We start from the raw sequence: 24,079 nt of genomic DNA on the forward strand, positions 1-24,079 counted from the left end.
ATTTACACTAGTCATCTTGAACTTATTATGTATATTTCCTACACTGTAACACTACTACAACAACAACTTAGGATCCAAGTAAAATCTTACCGTGAGGTAGAACAATGATATCAAAGTATCATTAAAGGGTAACACTACAACCCTTAAACACAAAACGCTATATTCACTAATCACGGTGCACTATAACACTACACTTCAGTTTAACACCATATAATAAAACGCATTTATCACTCTAGCGCTATAATCAAAATGTACCTTCACTGTACACAGTACTAAAATAAACAATGTATCATATATTCTAAACACTATACCTCACCACTACAAACACTAAGTTTCAAACTCATCTAAGTATCTCACTAAAGTTGTATAATAATAATCTTAAGTGTACAGTAGACAGTAGGCAATAATTGAAACTGTTCAAAATACTTTAAACTTCAAAGTCCAAACTACGACCCAAAACTCAATGTCGCGTAGCACTTTACCCCACAGTGCAAAAATATAAAAGGTATATGGCCAGTTTCAATATACTACAGACACAAAGTAAACACAAAGTAAAATTGTAAATGACACAATAAATTAAATGTTCACCTAGAAAACAGACACAGTTTCTTTATCTAGAAAATGTACACAAGGCGGTTAGTACCTTAAATTGCAGTGTGTATGTGTGTATATGTGTACTTCCGGTGTTTTACCGAAAGGTCACTTTCAGATTACAAAACTGGTGGTCTCATCATAAAGCGACACCTAAAAGGAGGAAAATGGAACGAACTCACCCTAAACGTCCAAACGTCCACTGTCGGGTCTGTGTGGCTGTTATAACCTCTCAGCTGGATAGCTGTCACACACACAAGTCCGTTTCATTTGTCACGGTATCAATCTGAAAATGTTAAGAAATTATAATCACACTAAATATAAAAAAAATAATTATAATTAAAAGTGATACAAAATTTAACTACCTTTAAGTAAACTAAATTTAACTTTTAATTGTAAATAAAACTTTTTATTTAAAATAAAAACCAAAGTTTCTAGTGTTAGCTATATAACCTAGCTGCAGTAAAATGAGTGTGGTTTGTTTCAAATAACAACTCTAGTCAACCGGTATCCAATCACGTCGAGGTCACCAAATGTCACAATAGGGACTACGCTGGGATACCAGGCCGACCACAATTGCTATCTAAAACAACCAACAACTCAGAACAGAAAAATATATACAAATTTATTTACAAGAAATGAATATTTATAAATGAAAAATGATTATATATGAAAAGTCACTGCGCAAACAAACACTATCAACGTATCTTAGTCTATTTCTCCCGTAAAGTTTCTGTCATGATGTTTCAATAAAGTGGTGGCGTTGTTGAACAAAATTCGTCACAATGGCGGGCGTCTTGTATAAAATCTTATCAAGCGAAACTGTACTTCCTACAGTGTTGGCACAGTTGATCGGATCCTGAACAAGGGCATACGTCACCCTTTAGCCATGGACATACGTGTGGAGGGCCCGTGTCATCTTCGGGTGCGTCCTCAAATAAGAAGCTACAAAGTATAAACATGATAAGTTCCATGATAATCGAACATAAGGGTATAATAAAGTCCCTTGGAAAAGAATCGACCTTTGTCGGTTTCCAATAAAATAACGTGCTTCTTTGAATAAACAAAATGTCCACTATAGTACACCATACATTCCGTGGAACAAAATTTTCAATCACATCCGCATTATACTGCGTTGCAAATATATTCAAATATACGCCACATAATAACCACCAATAAATAAACGTCTTCCAAAATCATGCCACTGAAGATCCTTCTCTAGAGATACGTTAGTTTTGATACGTTGAATTTACGTAAATTAAATTGATACTGCAGCATTTTACATAAGGTTACACAAATACGGTAGAACCATAATAAATTATTTATGAATAGATATATATATATATATATATCTATAAAATATTCATAGCTCCTATACAATTACAATATAATTAAAACTTCAATTAACATACATCAATTAACATGTCTCGGTATAAATTTGCAATAGCGAAACACTAGAATAAAAAGAGCTTTTAAAATTTAATTTGCAAAAATTTAGAAAATTTAGAAAACAATAAATTACTGCCAAATAACTAAACCTGAATCAAATAAACTATAATTCTAATAGAAAATAGTATTTTACGAAATAGCAAAAATTTATGAAACAAAATCACTAGCAAATTAAATTTACCTTGTACAAGCTGTAATTTTATGACAAATATAATTTGTCTGTCACTGTCATAGTGACCTGTATAACGTCCAGTGCATTGCAATATATCACTTAAAATTTAGTCATTATATAGCAAACTACTGAGTACTGAGCGGGAAAACAGATCGTGCAAAACATGAAAAATCGATTTGCACGAAATAAAGCTTTGACGGCGGGAAAAATAGTTATGTAAAATAAAGGCCCGTCCTACAAATACAGACATAATACATATACAGTCGAGACTGCCTAAGCGACCCCCTGATTTAAACGACTCCCTGTCTTATCCGACCTTGTTTCAGTACTCCCAACGTATTTTCCTATATAAATGGTCTGAATTAAACGACTCCCTGTCATATGTGACAAGCGACCCTTATTGTCTGGTCCCAATGCAAAAGTTCGGTCTGATTTAAACGACTTTCACACCTTTTAATTGTCCGTTAATCAGATAAATAATACCTATTATAACACCCAGAGGGCCAAAATAATTAAGTCCAATTATAATCCAGTAGCAAACAAAGTCTACACACCTCTATCTCAATTACACAGTATACATGCAGGTATCAAGTGACGTAGTGTCTGTTCATGGGAAGCATGATGCAATCGACGTGTGTGTAATGTACATGATGGCCAGAGTAAACTGGGTTAAGACTTGTGTTAGATTATTTTTTTTTAATTATAGAGTGCCCACGGAAGATTTTTTAGGCAGCTTATTTTTAATTTACCTTTTTATGGCTGCATAATTAATACGGAAAAAATATTGATACCAAACCAGAAAAAGCTCTGGATATGTAACACAATTTTTTCAAGGTTTTATTTCATAAATATGATGCTCAAATTAAGATTTGTCAATATTGTAAGTTCAAATAAGCATGATTTATAAAGATATCACCCAATTTAACATTTCATGTAAATAAAGGCTATTAAAGGGAGGTAATTAGAACTTTATTTTCTATAAATTCTAAGTCAAATTTTCCAATAAGAAATCAATGCATGTAATTTATTGATTAAATATAATGTGCACAAATATTTGCAGTTCACATTTTACATATTCTTTGATGTTGGAAAATTGTTTTATTTGCATAATTATATCCATATATATATATATATATATATATATATATATATATATATATATATATATATATATATATATATATATATATATATATATATATATATATTGTAAGTGTCATGCACAATCACAAAACAAACAGGATGTTTAAGTCACAATGGTATAGAGACAGATAGATGATATTTAAAATTAATTTTCTTTGAGACTGTATTAAGAGACTCCCTGTCATATGTGACCTTTTTCTGAAGATCCCTTGGAAAGTCACATATGACAGTCTCGACTGTATCTGGTTCATAAAACAAAAATGTAACTTTCTTATTACTGAAAGGATTTTTGTGAAATAAACGGCAAAATGTTTAAATTGAGACATGAAAATTTATGCAAACCATAAAAATACTCTAAATAATAATTTCACCCGAAAACTCTAAATTGGACAAAAGATGATGCAATCTCACATCAATGAATATAGAGTAAAAATGAGGTTCGGCGTGAAAATATAATGCAATATTTTACAAACGTACTTTCACTTTGTGACACTGTATACCTTACAGAAAAAACAGCATTTATATGGTTGTACAATGTTCACCTAACTGAGAATACAGCATTTCTATGGTTGAACAATGTTAACCTCACAGAAAAAAAGCGTTTATATGGTTGTACTGTGTTAAACTCACGGAAAATACAACATTTATATGGTTGTACTGTGTTTACCTCATGGAAAATATAGCATTTCTATGGTTGTACAATGTTAACCTCACGGAAAAAACAGCATTTATATGGTTGTACAATGTTTACCCCACGGAGAAAACAGCATTTCTATGGTTGAACAATGTTAACCTCACAGAAAATACAGCATTTATATGGTTGTACAATGTTTACCTCACGGAGAAAACAGTATTTCTATGGTTGAACAATGTTAACCTCACAGAAAATACAGCGTTTATATGGTTGTACAATGTTTACCTCACGGAAAAAAAAGCGTTTATATGGTTGTACTGTGTTAAACTCACGGAAAATACAGCATTTATATGGTTGTACTGTGTTTACCTCATGGAAAATACAGCATTTCTTTGGTTGTACAATGTTAACCTCACGGAAAATACAGCATTTATATGGTTGAACAATGTTTACCTCACGGAAAATACAGCATTTATATGGTTGTACAATGTTTACCTCACGCAACATACAGCATTTATATTGTTGTACAATGTTTACCTCACAGAAAGTACACCATTTATATGGCTGTACAATGTCTTCCTAACGGAAAATACAGCATGTCTATGGTTGTACAAGATTTACCTTACAGAAAATACAGCATATATGGTTGTACAATGTTTACTTCACGGAAAATACAGCATTTATGTGGTTGTACAATGTTTACCTCATGGAAAATACAGCAATAATGTGGTTGTACAATGTTTTCCTCACGAAAAATACAGCATGGTTGTACTGTATACCTCATATGATTGCACTGTGAACCTCACGGAAAATATAGCATTTATATGGTTGTACAATGTTTACCTCACCGCAGATATAGCATTTTAATGGCTGTACAATGTGTACCTTACAAAACATATAGCATTTATATGATTGTGCTAGGTACCTCACAGAAAACATAGCATTTATATGGTTGTACTGGGTACCTCACTGAAAATAAGGCATTTTATGGCTGAGCTGTGTACCTCACAGATAAAAAAGCATTTGTATGGTTGTGCAATGTCTACCTCAAAGAAGATATAGCATTTATACGGTTGCCTATGAACCTGGAATAAAATACAGCATTTATATGGTTGTACAATGTTTACATCACATTTTGTTTCAGATTGTGGAGATCCGCCAGTTTTTGAAGTAAATGGAATAAATTTAACCTATAAATTTGATGACGGTTGGCAAGGAGATCTTGTATATTATAGTTGTCCTGACGGATATACTATGTCAGGGCCTGATGTAGGGTTGTGTCAAAAAGGAGGCTGGACATATCTCTTACCTGTTTGTACACGAGGTAAATGTTTAGTTATATAGCATTGTTGGACTGAATGTTGAAAATAATAAATAATTTTAATAATAAATTTTATAGATTAAAAGTTGCCCTTCACTAATTATTGTCTTGTGTCAGTAGTTTTGGCAAAAACCAACCGCTTGTTAATCTTAATAACGATTTCAATTTCCAAACTTAATTTTTTGACGACCCTGTTCCTACATTCAACTTGAAACCCGGAAAAGCTAGAAAAAAATATTTCGAAATATCGAAAATCGAACTTTGCATTGTTGGTTTTCTTACGAGAATGACCAAATAAATTTATACATTTTAAAGTGTTTTTTTTACAAAGTAGTGTTACTTGTTTTTAATAATTTAATAGCAATTGTTGTACTTCTGAATTCTAAAACAAATTTATAGACTGTGGGAATTTACCAGCTATAACTAATGGCAACTTGAACCTTGATGATTCTGCAAGCATCACTGTCGGTAGCATAGCAACAGTGTCTTGTACTGATGGATACACGGAAAATACCGCCAGTATTACATGCTTAGATGCAGGACAATGGGAAGTTGCTAACTGTACTTTGAGAGGTAGGTTATCAATTCTTTTAAAACATGATATAGTAAACAAACTTTATTTCAATAATTCAAGATGCGTTATTTATACAAAAATTAAATGAATTTTAACCCGGAAGTTGTGTATGTCACCAATGTTTTATACTGCTTATAAGGTGTGACGGGATTTGTTTCAGGCTGCTTACTAAGATTTGTAACATTTTATGATTGCTAACCTTCAGTCGTGTGACTCCTCAATTATTTATAATCACCCATGTATCAAACATGGCAATAAAAGTCGTTTATATGAAGGAATTGTGCCAAGCAATGTTTACTTTAGACAAGAGAATAACTATTAATTAATGATTTCATTTAATCATATCACTTTATACATGTAATAACCATACATAACCGATAGAGACTCGAGGGTAGCTTTTCACGGCGAAAGCGAGTCTCAGCTTCACAGTTACCCTTATACTGATTGTCGGTGCAGACGGGACTTTCTGGCTTATAGATAACTTGTAGTAGTACAAGGCATAACTGTGCTTTATTAAACAAAAACATTTTTATCAAATCAGGGGGTAGGTCTGCTTTATTTGTTTTTGTTAAAAGAATATGCATTGCTTTATTTGCCCGTTGGCTTATATGTTGCCTAGCTTTAAGAAATGAACCGGACATAGAAAATGTCAAACCTAGATAGTGGTAATTGTCAGTTATTTCAAGTTTTATATTCGCCTAGATTAAAATGATATGTATTTTGTATTTCTAACTCAGAATACTATTACCTTTGTTTTATTTGGATAAACTGTTAATTCCCATTGAATACAATACGAGTTAAAGTAATTTAAACTTGAAAATCGACAGAATTATCCGAGACTATCACGGTGTCGTCAGCGTAAAGAATGATTAAAAGTTTGAGCAAAGGTACATCTAGAACGATTCCGGCGGCACCGTTTCCCTCCAGATATCTTTGGTGATCATTTAAGTATAGAGAAAAGAGGATCGGATTTAAATTCTCGCATTGACGGACTCCTATTTCGGCGGACAAAAAATGAGAGTGATTACCTTTATGCTTTACAAAAGATTTGATATTTTGGTACATGGTACAAATTGCTCGAATAATGTTCCATCATAAAAGTTTTGCATAAATTTTGCCAGTGTCCGAATCGCCAAATTCTATCAAAACATTGTGAGACCTGAAATGTTAATACATATTAGAAATTTAAATAATGGAAAAGCGTCTAGCCTGCTCATTATATATTAGGTGGGCACATTAATTACCTATCTACAATAAACTCTTCAACTCACTATTAAATTGCAAATCCTGGCTTGTGGGGTTCATTTTTCCAATTAAAATAAACAAAGAAAATTCTCTAGACACTAGTTTTTACAAACAAATTACAATTATATTATGTCTAGGAAAACTTTTTACAGCAGTCTTAAACTTAAGACTAACCAATTATATTTAAAATACGTATTTACTTAATGAAAATCAAGCATATTCATGTTCTGATCACATGTTTACGCTCTACGCACTTATTGAGATCTTAAGGAAAAGAAAACAAAAGGTTTATTGTGCTTATGTAGATTTCTCACAATGTTTTGATAGAATTTGGCGATTCGGCCACTGGCAAAAATTTACGCAAAACTTTATTGACAAACAATTTGTACCATGTACCAAAATATCAAATCTTTGGTAAAGCATAAAGGTAATCACTCTCTTTTATTTTGTCCGTCGAAATAGGAGTCCGTCAAGGCGAGAATTCAAGTCCGATCCTCTATACTCTCTCTCTATACTTAAATGATTTACAAAGATATCTGGAAGAAAACGGTGCCGCCATTAAATTTTGACTAACTTTATTCAGAAAGTCTTTTTTGTGTACTTAATATTCAATTTAGCAAAGAAAATAATTTGAAAATACAAATAAGCTTGTCACATGTGTAAATCATTTTCAGATTGTGGAGGATTGGGTTCCCTTGGAAATGGTGAGATTGACAACTCTGCTGGCACTAAGTACAAAGCAACAGCAACTTTCAGATGTAATATTGGATACAATATTAATGGTGCCAATACAATCACGTGTTTATATAATGGTTCTTGGAGCTCATCAGCACCAACTTGCTCTATTAAAGGTTATATTATTTAACATTTATACCTATGTTCATTTTCCATTTTAGTTGTTAACGTTCAAAAATTGTTATTCATAACTAATTGGTTAAAAGTTATTGAGATGATGTAATTTTGTATTACAGATTGTGGTATTCTCAGTAATCCATCAAACGGTAATGTCTCAACTCCCAAAGGAACGACTTTTGACAAAGAAGCAGTTTACGGTTGTGACGAAGGATATATTTTAAATGGCAGAGAAACTCGTCTTTGTTTATCAACAGGATCATGGTCTTCCACTGCCCCGACATGCATGAAAGGTACTTTTATTTAATGTATATTTTTATTAAATTTATTTATCATTCGTATTCACGATAGTATATATTGTTTTAAAGTCTATATACGAATGTTCCATGTGAGGGCATGTTTTTAATTTGTATTATTATCTTTCTTTTAAGAAATAGACATATAGAGTATGAGCTAGAAATGGAAAAGTTTACCCCCTCTGGGTATTTGATAGGACCCATGTAGTTTTAAAGACAAACATATAGGAAGACATTTGCACGTTGCTGTCTGACTGAAACATTTACCAATAAGACACAGCCAATGTGAATTATCTGCCCCTGTCACAATTTCTTAATAAACAGTCTAATTGAAATAACCATTAATCTTTTAACCAAATGAATTGTTATGTGGTCGATTTTTTTTTAGTTTTAGATCATAGAAATGTCTCTTAAATGATTAACTTCATAATCAATTGATGTTTTTACTTTTCAAAATGGCCGCCAAATTCAAAATGGCCACCATTGTCCTGTTATTTTATTAACATTTTAATATAAACTTTGTGGTTTTGTTTGAAAGAAAGCAAAACATCACTTAATTATAAAAAATGTGTTTGTATAAATATTATAGAAGTTAAAAAGACTTTTTGTTGTTCAAATTGGTTTAATGATAATGCTATTTTAGAATATAACTTACCCCCCCCCCCTTTCCAATGTTTCACTAATAGCTTTTAGTCACATATTAATTATTACTCGAAATCTTCTTTGAAAATGACATCCATATAAATTTCAATTTCCTCTAGATCACCTTCATTTTACTCATATTGTAACACTTCACTAGCATTTTTATTAGCTATGATTTCAATTAATTCTGGTGGTAGTATATTTCCCTCTGTCCAGGTACAATGTATATAAGAGACCTCTGGTTGTACCAATATTCCACCCATATCTATCAGGACTTGGAATAGCTGGGAATTGACGAAAGGCATTTCACCACACAAATACTTGGTAATTTGATCTAAAAATATGCATCTTGAATGTGGAAAGATATGGTGGTATTGAACGCAAGTCAATAACATAGGTTATGGTAAGTATGTCTGCATTTGGTCTAAACTTTTGTCTGAAAATGTCAACGCGCAACTTATTTATGTCACTTCTTTGTCTTTCCTGTATAAAATGCAAACAAACTGTTCTAGAATTTTGAAATCTTCTTCTTGAATATCAACACTTTTGCCCATTCTCTTGAAAACTGGTTATAAGTATATATTCAGGATATTTAAAAAAAGTTTTTACGGCTTTAATTTCCCTCTCCTCATAAAAAGGGCTCGTGGTATCACATCCGGTGATACTAAGTAGCCCAATCAATGCTTTGCAAAGATCTTATCCTAATCTATCAACGATTTTATTTACTTCGAACAGTCTTCTATTATTAGCCACACCAAGGTCAAATAAAATTAAAATGTTGATAGACTGTGCTTACGTTAGAAGTAAAACCATAATATAAGTATCAGGAGATCGTACAATTATTGCTTTGTCATCATTTTAGCCGCATGTTGCATATGTAGCATAATTCTGGTATCGGCCTCCTCCCGAGATGTATGTAGATCTGGTATAACTTCTACTTTTCCATCTTTACTTTGGGGGCATACACATGTCTCTTCACAAGCACAAGATTCTCATTCCGTCCAATTTCCCTGCATATTTATCTTTAGACAATTCTTCTAATATCAATCTTATCAATTGTTTCTTATTTTTATTTATAAATTCTTATACAGGAATATTTTCATCAGACTAGTCTGGCATTTTAAGCATTTTTATGAGATACATTGTATATTATTGATATCAAGTTTAGCTAGCTCCCGCAAACGATTTCTTTTATGGACCATTAATATTGTAGAAAATATGTTTTTATGTTCAATTTGACGCCAAGGATTGAGTACTAGTTTTTTCGATTGTAATGACTTTGATAGAAATAGTTTCGAATTAGTATGTAACGGTAAAGAATAAAAGACTTAACGAATTGCCAAATTTTCGAGACAGTAACGTTGACATAGTAAATATCAAATCAATTTGGCAACCATCATTTATATTTTGACAAATTTGACTGAGAAAAACGTGATAAAATTCATTTAGAAACATTACAGTCTGAGATTGCATACGCTCTAGAACGTTAATCATCCGCTTTCGTTATTCTTAGATGGACTTTATTACTTGAATACATCTTACACGAATTTAGTTATGATAATCCCTTCATGATCCTGTAGAAGTACAAACACCTAAAACTTGTAAGGAGAATGTAGACAGTAGAGGACTTACTTGGCCAGAAACAATATCTGGAAATACTAGGGATAAACGTTGCCGAAACGGATTTTCAGGTATCAGTAATACTTGTAAGCATGGATTGTAAACTCTTATTGATCAGACTTGATTATTTTAAAAATAACACAACCTAGTTTCTTTTAATAAGGCGTTTTACAATATGTATATTTTACAGTTAATCCCTTTTACTGAAACAAGTATTTTATATCATTAAAACTATCCAAAGTTCCTGTTTGTGGCAATAACAGTTGATTTATTTTGTTTAATTCTTTCTTCCATTATTGTCCCGATTTTTATTATTTTCTAAAGTTTAAAATCCATCCAAATTTATTTTGTCATAATAAATAAATTAACTGATTTAAAAAATTTAGCTGATTAATAATTTATTTTATATAATTGCCTAAACATCCAAAATATTGTCGATGGATTAATGATTCATTATATATACATTTCTATAACAACATTTAAGGTTCAATATCTAGGACATGTGGTGCCGGAGGAGTGTGGAACTTGCCACAATATGATTGCGTTCGTGAATCGATAATAAAAGTTAATGAAACGGTAAGTGTTTCAATAAAATTTTATTCTAGTTAAATGAAAAACTGTAAGTGACAAAAACAACAACAACAACTAACCTAACAAACAGTTGATAATTTTGTTTGTTGATAATTTCTTCCATTTTTGTTCTGATGGCGTTTTTACTTTATAAAGATTAAAGACTATTTACATTTATTCTGTCACTAAAATAATGTGTTTTATTTATTGAAGTAATGCCTTACTATACGATGTACAGATAAACAAGTTTAAAGATTTTTTCTCCACTACCTAAAAACTCTATACAAAATAAATTAGTAATTGTGTACACTTAGGTATCAACGCTGAGTAAAAATGCAACCGGGGATGAAGTTGATACTGTCTTGGTGGACATTTTAAAAGTGACAGCAGTAAATGAAACAACTGATAACAACAATACTTTAACTGATGGAGAATTAAGTGTTCTATCTTCATCGCTGGAGACAGTAGCGAATGTGTTGGCAACATCTTCTGGAATCATAAATGAAAACATTACTGATGTATGATATGCTAACTATTTTTGTTAAATTTAGTATCAGTAGCATAAAAGATCTCATTATAACACATTCAAGACATTTAAATAAGAACACCTTTTATGAAAAGGAGAGCTTTCCTAAGCATACATCAACAGATTTGATTCACTACTGAAATTAGAAATTTTAATATTTATGTGGATAAAAGTATTCAATATAGTATGGAACTAAAAGTATTCAGCTTCAGGATTTTTAAAAAATACTTACCTGACTATTGTTTTTTTATAAAGCAATTATAAAGTTATAATAAGATTGGTTTTACTCTATTTCCACTTGCTAAAACATTATTATGCCCCAACAAAGTGGGAGCATATAGAGTTGCACTTGTCCGTCCGTCCGTCCGTCAGTCAGTCCGTCCGTCCGTACGTCCCGAAATGTTCACAACTCCTCTTAAACCGGATGGCAGATTTTGCTTTAACTTCCAGCGATGAACAACCTTAATGTGTAGATGGTAGTAAAGGAAGGAATTTTTGCTGCGACCAAATTTAACAGAATTATGTCCCTTTGTTGATTTTTTCACCATATACTATGTAGATATTTTGTGAACGCAACTTCTCTTAAACCGGATAGCAGATTTTGCTTAAACTTGCAGGGATGAACAACCTTAATGTGTAGATGGTAGTAAAGGAAGGAATTTTTGCTGCGACCAAATTTTACAGAATTATGGCTTTTTGTTGATTTTTTCACTATATACTATGTAGAATTTTTTTTTGAACGCATCTCCTCTTAAACCGGATGGCAGATTTTGTTTAAACTTCCAGGGATGAACAACCTTAACGTGTAGATGGCAGAAAAGGAAGGAATTTTTGCTGCCACCAAATTTAACAGAATTATGGCCCTTTGTTGACTTCTTCACTATATACTATGTAGAAATTTTGTGAACGCAACTTCTCTTAAACCGGATAGCAGATTTTGCTTAAACTTGCAGGGATGAACAACCTGAATGTGTAGATGGTAGTAAAGGAAGGAATTTTTGGTGCGACCAAATTTTACAGAATTATGGCTTTTTGTTGATTTTTTCACTATATACTATGTAGAAATTTTGTGAACGCATTTCCTCTTAAACCAGATTGCAGATTTTGCTCAAACTTGCAGGGATGAACAACCTTAATGTGTAGGTGGTAGTAAAGGAAGGAATTTTTGCTGCGGCCAAATTTAATAGAATTATGGCCCTTTGTTGATTTTTTCACTATATACCATATAGAAATTTTGTGAACGCAACTTCTCTTAAACCGGATGGCAGATTTTGCTTAAACTTCCAGGGATAAACAACCTTAATGTATAGATAGAAGTAAAGGAAGGAATTTTTGCTGCGGCCAAATTTAACAGAATTATGGCCCTTTGTTGATTTTTTCACTATATACCATATAGAAATTTTGTGAACGCAACTCCTCTTAAACCGGGTGGCAGATTTTGCTTAAACTTCCAGGGATGAACAACCTTAATGTATAGATGGAAATAAAGGAAGGAATTTTTGGTGCGACCAAATTTAACAGAATTATGGCCCTTTGTTGATTTTTCACTATATACCATATATATGTTGTCAGTGGGGGCACACGTTTCCTTTGGACACAGTTCTAGTTGTTTTGTTGAGTTTAACTGGATAATTTCTCTTACAAAGTTAAATACATTTTCGTTTTTCTCCGATAGGAACTCCTAGAAATTGCGAGTAATCTTGTTGATGAATCCAATCAGGAGAGTTGGAAGTCTCTTTCTCAGTCGGTATGTATTGAGCGAGTCTATGTCTTTTTATATAAAATTGAAGAATTCAGTTGAAATACGTAACTAAATTACATTGAACAAGTAATTTCATTTCAAAATTAAAATACTTTAATTATTTATGTTTTTTAAAATAATACGTTTAAATTAAGTATATTAGACTAAATGCTGATCAAGCAAAAGGTAAAGTACATTTCATGGACGTAAGGATCGATATTTGTGAGGAATAAATAATCGATAATGCATAATTTCTCGATTTTCCTTGTTTATTCTATTTATTAAACCACGTTTTCTCAAAACCGGAAACACATAAACAGGTCTAACACCACTAAAATAATACTTCTTTCAAAAAAGCTTATTCGATTAGAAACTATAGTTAACTCTTTTGGACATACCCCCACACATTGATCGGTCTTACCGATCAATAACGATAATAACTAAATTTTAACGATCAATTATCATTCTATCTGACAATTATATAATAACGATAAGTACCTAAAAATGTACTCGAATTTTTACGATATTTTTACTAGACCGATACTTAACAATAAATTGTATTTTTCTCATAATTGAAAAAACGCCATGTGAAAACAAACAAAAAATACAAATGTACATGTTGTTATGCATTTCCTATCAAAAATCTAAATAACCATTTAACTTTAAAAATGTTACCTCATTCATTTTTCATCATTTATTATTATTATTATTTTATTTTTTTTCAAATACTTGCAAATTGTCATTCATTTACAGTAGTAACCATAATTACACAAAATAAAGTAACATTTGACTTTATACCAATACTTAATAATTCCTAAGTTTTAAATCTCATAATATATACATATACCTAAATACACATCATCTTTAGTTTAGCTTCAGTCAGTATATGATCTCTACACAATTGTCTCTTTAATAATTATACTTTTTAAGGGGAGACAATCCAATTTACTTTAACAAACATTATAATGCAGTGATTACTTCCCTTATCACATTTGAAATTGTAACACACAAAAAAAATAAACATGAATTGCTGATTAAACAGAAAACTACCTATCACTCTTCAAACCAAAAATATGTCAGACCGAACTTAATATTTAATGTTTAACTAACATTTTAACAAAACAAAAAAAAAACAAGATAAAATGAATTTAGTATTATCAGACTTTTAGTGAAACAACATTATTTTAGTATGAAGAATGACAGTGTATAGAAATGTACATACATGTAAATCATAACTATTTTAACCCACTATTTAAAAATGTCTTCATCATTTTATCTACACATGATAAATTCAACCCTTTGTACAGTAAACAGCAGTAAAAGTATGTTCTTTAAAAACTAAATGTCAAACATTTTTGATAATTGATTATATTTAATCAACAATATTTTAACAGCAACTGTTTTCACAAATTCAATTTACTTTTTCTGCAGTTTAAAGAATTACAACACACATATAGTCAACAGCAAAAAACAGCATTTAACTGAAATGTTAAAGTCTTGCTAAATTTTTCTTTAATTAACATATCAATGTATTTTAGAGTCTTTGAAAATCTGCGATATCTTTCAAGTTCTTTCATTCTTCCAATTCTATGTACCATTTATGAAAAACTAGATTTTATCATGAGAGGGCTCTGGGGATTATTATGCCCCTTAACACTATGCCTCTCATCAAATTAATCTTAAAAGAAGTCACTGGGGATAATTATGCCCTTTAAACACTATGCCTTTGTTAATTTTTAAAACTTTTCTGTTTACTTTTTTTTGCATAAATGAGTTACTAACAACTTTTGCTTGATTCTGCAACAAGACTTAAACGCGAAATTGGTCGTCAAAATACATTCCTCCCAACTTGAACATCTACAACACGAACATGTCTATCTGGACCGTGGAACACTTTTGTCACTCGGCCTAGAGGCCAGTGTCCCCGGGGTGTGTTTGGATCAACTATGAACACAATATCGTCTGCTTTGAAGTCACGTGAAGTTTGAAACCACTTAGATCGAGATCCCAGAGTTGGCAAGTATTCTCTAAGCCAACGCTTCCAGAAATGGCGTAGGAGTTCCTGGACATATCGCCATCGCTTTTTAACATCATAACGATCATTGTCAATAATATCTGGAGCGAATTGTCCACCAAGCTGGCCAGTCAAAAAATGATTGGGCGTTAACGCAGTATCATCATTTGGGTTTGATGTCTGATACGTTAAAGGTCTGCTGTTTATCAAGTTTTCAGCTCCAACGACTGCTGTTACTAATTCCTCATCTGTGATATCCGCGTTCCCCAGAATTGCATATACCGCTTTCTTTGCCGATTTCACCATAGCTTCATGACATCCGCCAAAATGTGGTGCATTTGGTGGAATGAATTTCCACTCAATTTTTCTATTTACAGCACTTTTCATGATAGCACTTTGATAAAGTTTCTTGTATAGATCTTTGAGTTCGTTAACACAACCGACAAAATTTGTCCCATTATCAGATATAATAACACTTGGAACACCTCTACGACTGATAAATCTATTTAAAGCGTTGAGAAAAGAGTTTGTGTCCAAGCTGTAAGCTATTTCAAGATGTACAGCTCTTACTGTTAAACATGTAAATACACAAAGGTAACACTTAAGTCTCGTTTTCCCACGGCCTTGTTTTGTAATGAATGGACCGGCATAGTCCACAGCAGTATTGGTAAATGCTCGCATCGATTGTCCAAAGCGTTCAACTGGCAATGCGCCCATAATCTGATTTGAACCCTGCGCCTTGCTTCGTTTACATTTAGCACATTGATTTTCCCAATTTCTTATTCTTCACGGGCTGATATGACCCAATATCTACCAGACAATTTGGCTAATGTCAAATTCGTGCCCCCATGGCATGTTTTTTCATGACAATTCTTAACTATCAATTTTGTCACCCAATGCTTCCGCGGAAGAATGATAGGAAATCTAGCATCATAGGAGATGAAGTCTACAAACTTTAATCTAGTGTCACTTTTCATTACTCCTTCAGAGTCCAGTTTCGGATTTAACGGTGCAAGTTTACTACTTAAAGATACATTTTTTCCTTTTTTAAGGCATTGATATTCAACACTGAAACATTCTGCTTGTGCAGTTTGAATAATCTTATATTCTGCTTGTTCTATTTCTTGAACACTCAATTCTAATGATAATCTACGTTCCTTTTTGGCAACTTGACAATTATCGATGAATCGATGAGCCCAAGCCGATATTCGTACTAAACGATTCCAATCAGAGTACCTTGTTGGTTCAAGTCTAAAGCCATTATTCTCACTTAATGTTACATAGCTGTTATAAGTCGACTTGCGTTTTTATTTCTACTTTAGCCACATCATGTATTTCCATTTTGTTTTCTGGCCATAATTCCGGAGTATTTTCAAGAAAGTCTGGGCCATGCCACCACTGAGGGTTTCCAGCCAATTCTGTTATCGACGTTCCACGTGATGCCAGATATGCAGGATTCTCTTTTGCGGGTACGTATCTCCATTGACTAGGTTAAGTATGAACCCTACACGATTCTCAACAAATGTCTTATACTTCCTGCTTTGACTATGAATCCAATACAGAACATTCATGCTATCGGACCAGAATGTACACTGGTGAATGTTCATTTTCAATGATGAACAGATTGTTAATGTCAATGTTAATCCAAGTACTGCAGCTAGAAGTTCCATTCTCGGAATACTTAATGATTTTAATGGAGCGACTCTTCCTTTTGCAGCAACAATTTTAGGCTTATGTAAAGCTGAATTTTTGTTGTACACTACCGATCCATACGCTTCACTTGATGCGTCAACAAATATATGAAGTTCAGTGTCTTCTGATGCATGGATACACCTTTCAACCTTAATATTTGACAAGTATTTATGGGGGTTGCGTTCATTGAACGCCGCCTTTCCTTGTTGATCTTGTTTTTCATATTTTAAGTTCACTGTACCACTGCTTTATGTCACAAGCTAACATTTCAGGCAATTCAATGTCCCAATCTAATCCTGTCAGCCAAATTTTCTGCATAATCATCTTTGCCCTCACTGTGAATGGAACTAAAAAACCTAAAGGGTCATAAAGAGCAGCAATTCTTCTTAATACACTTCTTTTAGTTATTTTCATGTCTGATCTAGACTCTGTATAGCTGTATGTAAATTCATCCGAATCTGACTTCCAAATTAAGCCTAATGTTTTAACTGTTGGCAATTCACTTTCTGACAAATTAACCTGGGAAGCTCTCAATTCTACAGGAATTTCATTTAATACTTCTGTGGAATTTGACAGCCATTTTCTTGCGCACATACCTGCTTTTCCCCAAAGTTCAGACAATTCATTGTACAAATCAATTCCTTTTACTTCATTTTCCACGGAATTCATACTATCATCCATATATGTGCAATTTATGACTGTTTCTGCTGCAAGAGGATATTTCTCTTCAAATTTGTTGGCATTAAGCTGGGTGACGTACTGTGCTAAAAATGGCGACGCATTAACACCGAAAACAAGTCTATTAAATTCAAATGTCTCTACTGGATGTTTTGGTGATTCTCTCCAAAGAAATCTATGATAAAGTCTGTCTGGAGGTGATAATTCTACTTGCAAGTACATTTCCCGAATGTCACAAATTATGGCAATAGCATTTCTTCGAAATCTGAGCAATACTTCAAATAGATCGTTTTGCAATTTCGGTCCCTGATGAATCACGTCATTCAATGACAGCGAGTTATGCTTGGCTGAGGCATCAAAAACAATCCGGACTTTTGTAGTTTCCTTATCAAGACGTATAACCGGAAAATGTGGCAATGTCCATTGCGTATTTTTTAAATCACTTTCAGTCAGTTTAGAAATATAACCTTTCGTTTCATAATTGTTAATAATATCATCATAGCAAGCTTTTAGATCAGCATTTGCATTCAGTTTTCTTTCTGTGCTTTTTAATCTTTCAAATGCCATTTCATAGTTATTTTTCAATTTACTTTGGTTTTCTTTCCAAGGCACCGGAACCTGGTACCTATTGCTTTCTTCATCATATACGATTTCACTTTTCATCATTTTTATTATTTTCTCATCAGAAACACTCAAGCTAGTTCCCTGCTTACCCTCAATTTCTTCCAATTCCCAAAACTTTTTAAGAATCTCATTTATCTCACCATCTTTCTTCACAGTGTCCATCATATGAAATGTAAATAAATTGATTTCCTCATCTTTCATTGGTACTGGGCCGACACATGTCCAACCTAAAGGAGTCAATCTGGCTGAAGGTGAACCTTCCGGTCCACTAATTTCTTGCAACGACCTGTGTAGCTCTAAATAATCTATCCCAATTAAAAGATCAACTTTCTGGCGATGTCCTATGGAAATTGAATTCCTTTTAAGTGCGGCCACTGATCGCAATACTTTGTCCAGTCTACCGGTCTCAAGTTCCCTGTTACTTTTTGTGTTGTATGGGCTTCCATATTAATTTTAGTGTCCCTATTTAAACTGCTTAGCTGAAAGTTCACACACATTGTATCAAGATTGACAGATTTTCCATTCAAAGTGTTCACTTTAACAGTCTCGTACTCTGAACTTACTCCTAATTCTTTCGCAACATCTTCATTTAAATATGACCTAGTACTCCCATCGTCCAATAATGCATAAATTGGAATTTCTCGACCATTGGCATACAACAGAACTGGAACTGTACGAAGTGCTTCATAAACATTTTGTGTACATGTACTTGTATATGCCTGACTTGTAAATGTCTGACCGTTTGTATTATGTTGGCTTTGCAAAATGTTCTGTTTATTTTCACCAGGCCTAAACATTACAGCTTCAGGATTTAAATCTGGCTGGTGCAACTGTCTGTGATGAATTTTCAAGCAACCATTTATTCCGCACTTTTTTACTCTTTTGCATGTTCTACCAGAATGATTGTCCCCTAGACAACGAAAACATAACTTTAAAGATTTTGCTTTCTCCCATCTATCTTTCACTGAAAGTTCCTTCATTGCTTTACAATCCCATATTCCATGTGACATGTGACACAGCTTACACTCCCTATGTGACTGTCTCTTGTTACCGAAGAACGACCGTTGATCCTTAGGTTTCTCGAACTTCCCATCAAGACCAAATTTTGTTTCCATAGCTATTGTTCGGAATTCTGCTTCCTTCAGTATCCATTCATTTAATATCTCTACTGATTCTGTCTCTTCTTTTTCATATATCCATCTTTGATATCTCGCAATCATTGATTCAGGGAGCTTTTTTAACAACTGTGAATACATGAACCCACTTTGTAAATCTTCAGCATTTGTTTCTTTAATGTTGACAATGGCTACATCCAGTAAATCTGTAAATTGTTCTATATTCTTAGCGTTTTCATATCTTATGGGTGGAAATTGTTCTATCTCGTCTAAGAATTTATTCACAATTCTTCGTTTTCCTCCAAATTTCCTTTCAAGTCTCTCTTTTGCTTTTTCATAAGCAATTTCACTATGACCAAGTCCTTCTATAGACTTCAAAGCTTCCCCTCTTAGATATTGCCGCATTTGTAAAAATTTATATTCAGCACTTGCCTCGGTTTTATCTATACAAGCTGTAAATGCAGCTTTCCAAAACTCATATTCCTTCTTAGAACCCGTGAATATTGGTTTTGATACTCTTTTCATTTGCGTTGATAAATCAATGTCAATTTGCTTTTTACTATCATCTACAGGATCACTTTGACTTTCACTTTTAATTTCTTCTTGTAACTTATGATAGTCCTGTATCACTTTCTCATATTCCTTATCTACAAGTTCAATCTCTGACATAGTGACTAACATTTCTTTTGTTCTACCCTGAATTATATATTCATTCACTAGTTCTTTTAAAACTTGATGTACATTATCCATAGCTTCTTCTAGTCTGTCAATATAGCCTTGCAACAAAGACGTGTTCTCATTTTTATCATCTATCTCATATTTTAACTTATTCTTCATTCGTGTAAACTTTGCCTTCAATGTCGATTTTCTTAACCGCATATCAACGATATTTGATTCCTCCGTGTTTAATTCGGTACTAGAAGTACCCTTTTCCCCTTTCTCACTCATAATGTTAAAACCGACTGTCTTACCTTACTGTCCGACTACTATTACACTGACGCTTCTTAATGTCTTAATTCGATAATACAGTCTTGCCGATGAAAACCCAAAGAAAACTTCGCTCTGCTACCAATTTATGGACGTAAGGATCGATATTTGTGAGGAATAAATAATCAATAATGCATAATTTCTCGATTTTCCTTGTTTATTCTATTTATTAAACCACGTTTTCTCTAAACCGGAAACACATAAACAGGTCTAACACCACTAAAATAATACTTCTTTTAAAAAAGCTTATTCGATTAGAAACTATAGTTAACTCTTTTGGACATTTCATTTTATTCCTCAAAATCTCTGGCAGTCAATTATCAAGTTCGTAATTTTCATCATCTTTGTTATTTTCTTTCGTGAATTCTCTCGTAACTTGAGTTCTTTTTTAGTTTGAGGTATATGTGGCTTATATGAATATGTAAAGAAAATAATCGTGAAAAGGGAATTCCAACTTTCTAGGAGAACAATGACGAATCAACAAGAATGCTAAAGGCCATTGATTCCTTAGCTGAGGTTTTGAGTAATTCGATTGAGGATGGCCCCGAAGATAATGGAACCCTAATCGTAAAGAAAAATATTGGTATGTTATTAATATGAGAGCCAATGTTGTAGAGCTAGATAATTTTGTGTTTCCAAAATATATTATTGTTGTGACTGTTATTCAAATATGAATTCATCCAGAACGTTATACTGTTCAATAATGCAAAACAAAAAGAAAACAAAAAAACACAAAGAAATGAAGATTATCGGGTAGATATACATATTAGCTTCACATCAGTCCGTTCACTTAAGCTCGCTATACATTCTCAACTCGTATACTGTAATAAAAATGTTTGGTAGAAGATCAGAGTATGCCTTTGGAATACAATCTTCTGCATGTTACACTTATTCATTATCCCTCATGTACAGACTCAATCAAACCGAGTCTGCAATTCTTATGTTATTTTGTTGTGATTAATGCTTCCGAGGGATCACTTTGTTTCCAGAATTTTTTACATGAAATGTAGTAATTTCCTTGGCATAGCTTGTAAAGACATTTCTGTAGATGGGTTGTTGCTAAGCCGTATTCAAATTACAATGTACGATCTTTCGTACATATTGTCCGTGTTGACGAAACATTAGTTCATTTCACTTAGCCAAAACGAAAGCACCAAAACAAGATTTGGGCTGCAAAGTCTGGCAAAATACCATACATTGCAAAAACTACCATCAGTATAAGGAAGGAAGTGTATGCCATTTTCTTTACAAATCAGGGCCCAGTCATTCAGGTTGCTGTTTCTCCTCAAGGCACATCTGTTAATGAAAAAAAATATGACAAAAGTCCTTCAAACAAAAATTAAACAAATACTTTCAAAAAGTAAGAATCGCAACAGGTTTGGCAAATGTCAGATTGATGAATGACAACGCGTCATCGCAGAAAGCGCCTGTAGTGCAATGCTTTCTGAAGCAGAATCAGATCGTTGTGCTTGCTCATACAGTAAATTCTCTCTATTAAGACCACTAACGGGTCTGACTCAAAGTGGTCTTAATAGTGAACTGGTCTTAATAGTGAATAAGTCACTTTAACAGCTGTATTTCGTATTCAGTTGACTTTGCCCCTTATGACTTGCTAAAAATACATTTTAGGCCGAAAATGTGTTCATCCTAAACTCCTCAGTTCTGCAATATTCCAATGTCTTCATAATTTACCTAAAACTACTATGAAAATGCCCTCAAAAGTTGAATCCGGAGATTGAAACTGTGTATACGTTGTATCTGTTTGAGGAAAATACTTTGAGGGAACAAAAACAATCAGTGAAACCTATGAAGATTCATATTTTACGTGCTAAGATGCATTCATAATTTAACACTCCTCGTAAGTATAATAATTATCAATAAATATGAATGAACACTTTGTCGGTCAGTCTTGTAATTGTCCATCTCGAGTATTTTGAATAAAAGGCATGGAGAGTCGGATTTCGTTTTCAAGTGAAATATTTCTGTTTCATATAATATTCTTAGAATACATGCAAAATATAGAGCTAGTGGCTATATTATTATATTTAACTAATCAAACGTTAGAAATCGACCAAATATAATAATTGTTGTCTTATATATTTAAGATATAGGTCTGATATGTGTCTCTTATTTTACTCAAGACATTGTTTTCATCCAAACTGTAAATTAAACAGTGCCATTTGTGGTCACAAACCATCATGTTTAATATATTAATTACGATTTTGTGTTTATTGAAAATCATTTCAAAAGTATGCACATAACATTGATTTTATACATTTACAGCAATTGGTGTACATAAGGTTTCGAAGGTTTCGAACATCGGTGTATTATTTCCGGATCCAGACAAAACTGTATCAGTCAAAGATGATGCAAACGCCAACTGGTTTAAACAGTCCAGGAGCAGCTTACGTTTAGAAGCAGCCGCTTTGAAAAGTATTTTTTTCAGGCTACTTATAAACTGAATATCTTAATATGTTAACTATCAATTGCTTAACGTGTTTCAAAGGTTATTTTCTAAATAGTATTACGAGGTTAATAAACATTGTTGAGTACAATACTGAATACTTTTGGACAAGTAACGAGACGAGTCTGATACAGAATTTTCAGCTATGTGCGAGTCCAAAAGAATCTGTATTGTTCTTAGCAATGTTTAATGACATCTTTAATTCAAGATATATTTTATTGACATTTTGACAGAACTTTGTTATTTAAAATACAATGATTTTTTTTATTACAAAATAAAAAATAGACTAGATTGAGTACGATATCCAGTTGATATAAATATTTTGGACGCTTAAAATGAAAATGAGAATATTTGGCACACGATATGTTACTAAAATAGATATTTGGACTCTGAAAATGAAAAGGAGTCTATATAGGTACGATATGCATTTCAAATGGATATGAACACTAAAAATGAAAACGGAGCTATATTGGAAATGATATGCATTTGATATTGATATTTATGGACTCTGAAAATGACGGAAACGAGGCTTAACTGGTAAATCTGGATCCGATAGTGATTTCTATGGGAACATTAGGTGTTTTATAAGGTGTGAAATAAAATCAAATATTTGCATTGTGTTTGATGGACATCCTTTTAGTAACATTTTCTTTTCCAAAATAATGATAAACCGCTTTAGCTGACATTGACAACGTATTCATTGAAATATGTTTTCTTTTTTAATATTAAGTATTGTAAACTTTGAAGACATTTAACAGCATATTCTACTCTATTTCAGATAAATCAGTGCAATACGCTACAACAGCCGTCATGTATAGAGATTTGTCCAAAATCTTGCCAAACAATCGAAACAATACAAATGACTAGTAATGACATTTTTCATTTAATCTATAAATACAATATCTAAAACCTATTAGTTATTTAATATCGGAACATTTTAAAAGATTGATTCACATAGTTTGAAGTTAACATGACTGGATTATACCCGTTTTCGAATAACATATGGTAACGAATTTCTCTGTTTTATAAAATACATATTTACTCAATGCAATGTAGGTAATGTACGTATGTATTAGTTCAAAAAGTATGCAATTCAAACGTTGTTTATTCTGTTGTTCTTGAATGGGTT

At 32.6% G+C, this 24,079-nt stretch overlaps 1 protein-coding gene across 1 annotated transcript in view; it reads left to right on the forward strand.

The window, feature by feature from the left end:
• The window catches only part of LOC132720981 (adhesion G protein-coupled receptor L4-like), a 55,058-nt gene that overhangs the window by 15,119 nt on the left and 15,860 nt on the right, over positions 1-24,079 (forward strand). The window contains exons 3-13 of the mRNA XM_060705230.1: positions 5,134-5,313; positions 5,710-5,883; positions 7,804-7,980; positions 8,101-8,274; positions 10,500-10,610; positions 11,024-11,115; positions 11,424-11,627; positions 13,311-13,382; positions 20,949-21,069; positions 22,770-22,919; positions 23,729-23,816. Coding sequence (XP_060561213.1) covers positions 5,134-5,313; positions 5,710-5,883; positions 7,804-7,980; positions 8,101-8,274; positions 10,500-10,610; positions 11,024-11,115; positions 11,424-11,627; positions 13,311-13,382; positions 20,949-21,069; positions 22,770-22,919; positions 23,729-23,816 — 1,543 coding nt within the window. The remainder of the gene's footprint in view (positions 1-5,133; positions 5,314-5,709; positions 5,884-7,803; positions 7,981-8,100; positions 8,275-10,499; positions 10,611-11,023; positions 11,116-11,423; positions 11,628-13,310; positions 13,383-20,948; positions 21,070-22,769; positions 22,920-23,728; positions 23,817-24,079) is intronic.

Source organism: Ruditapes philippinarum, unplaced genomic scaffold, assembly GCF_026571515.1.
Source record: "Ruditapes philippinarum isolate M1 unplaced genomic scaffold, ASM2657151v2 ctg1666_1_1_1_1, whole genome shotgun sequence".
Classification (NCBI taxonomy): domain Eukaryota; kingdom Metazoa; phylum Mollusca; class Bivalvia; order Venerida; family Veneridae; genus Ruditapes; species Ruditapes philippinarum.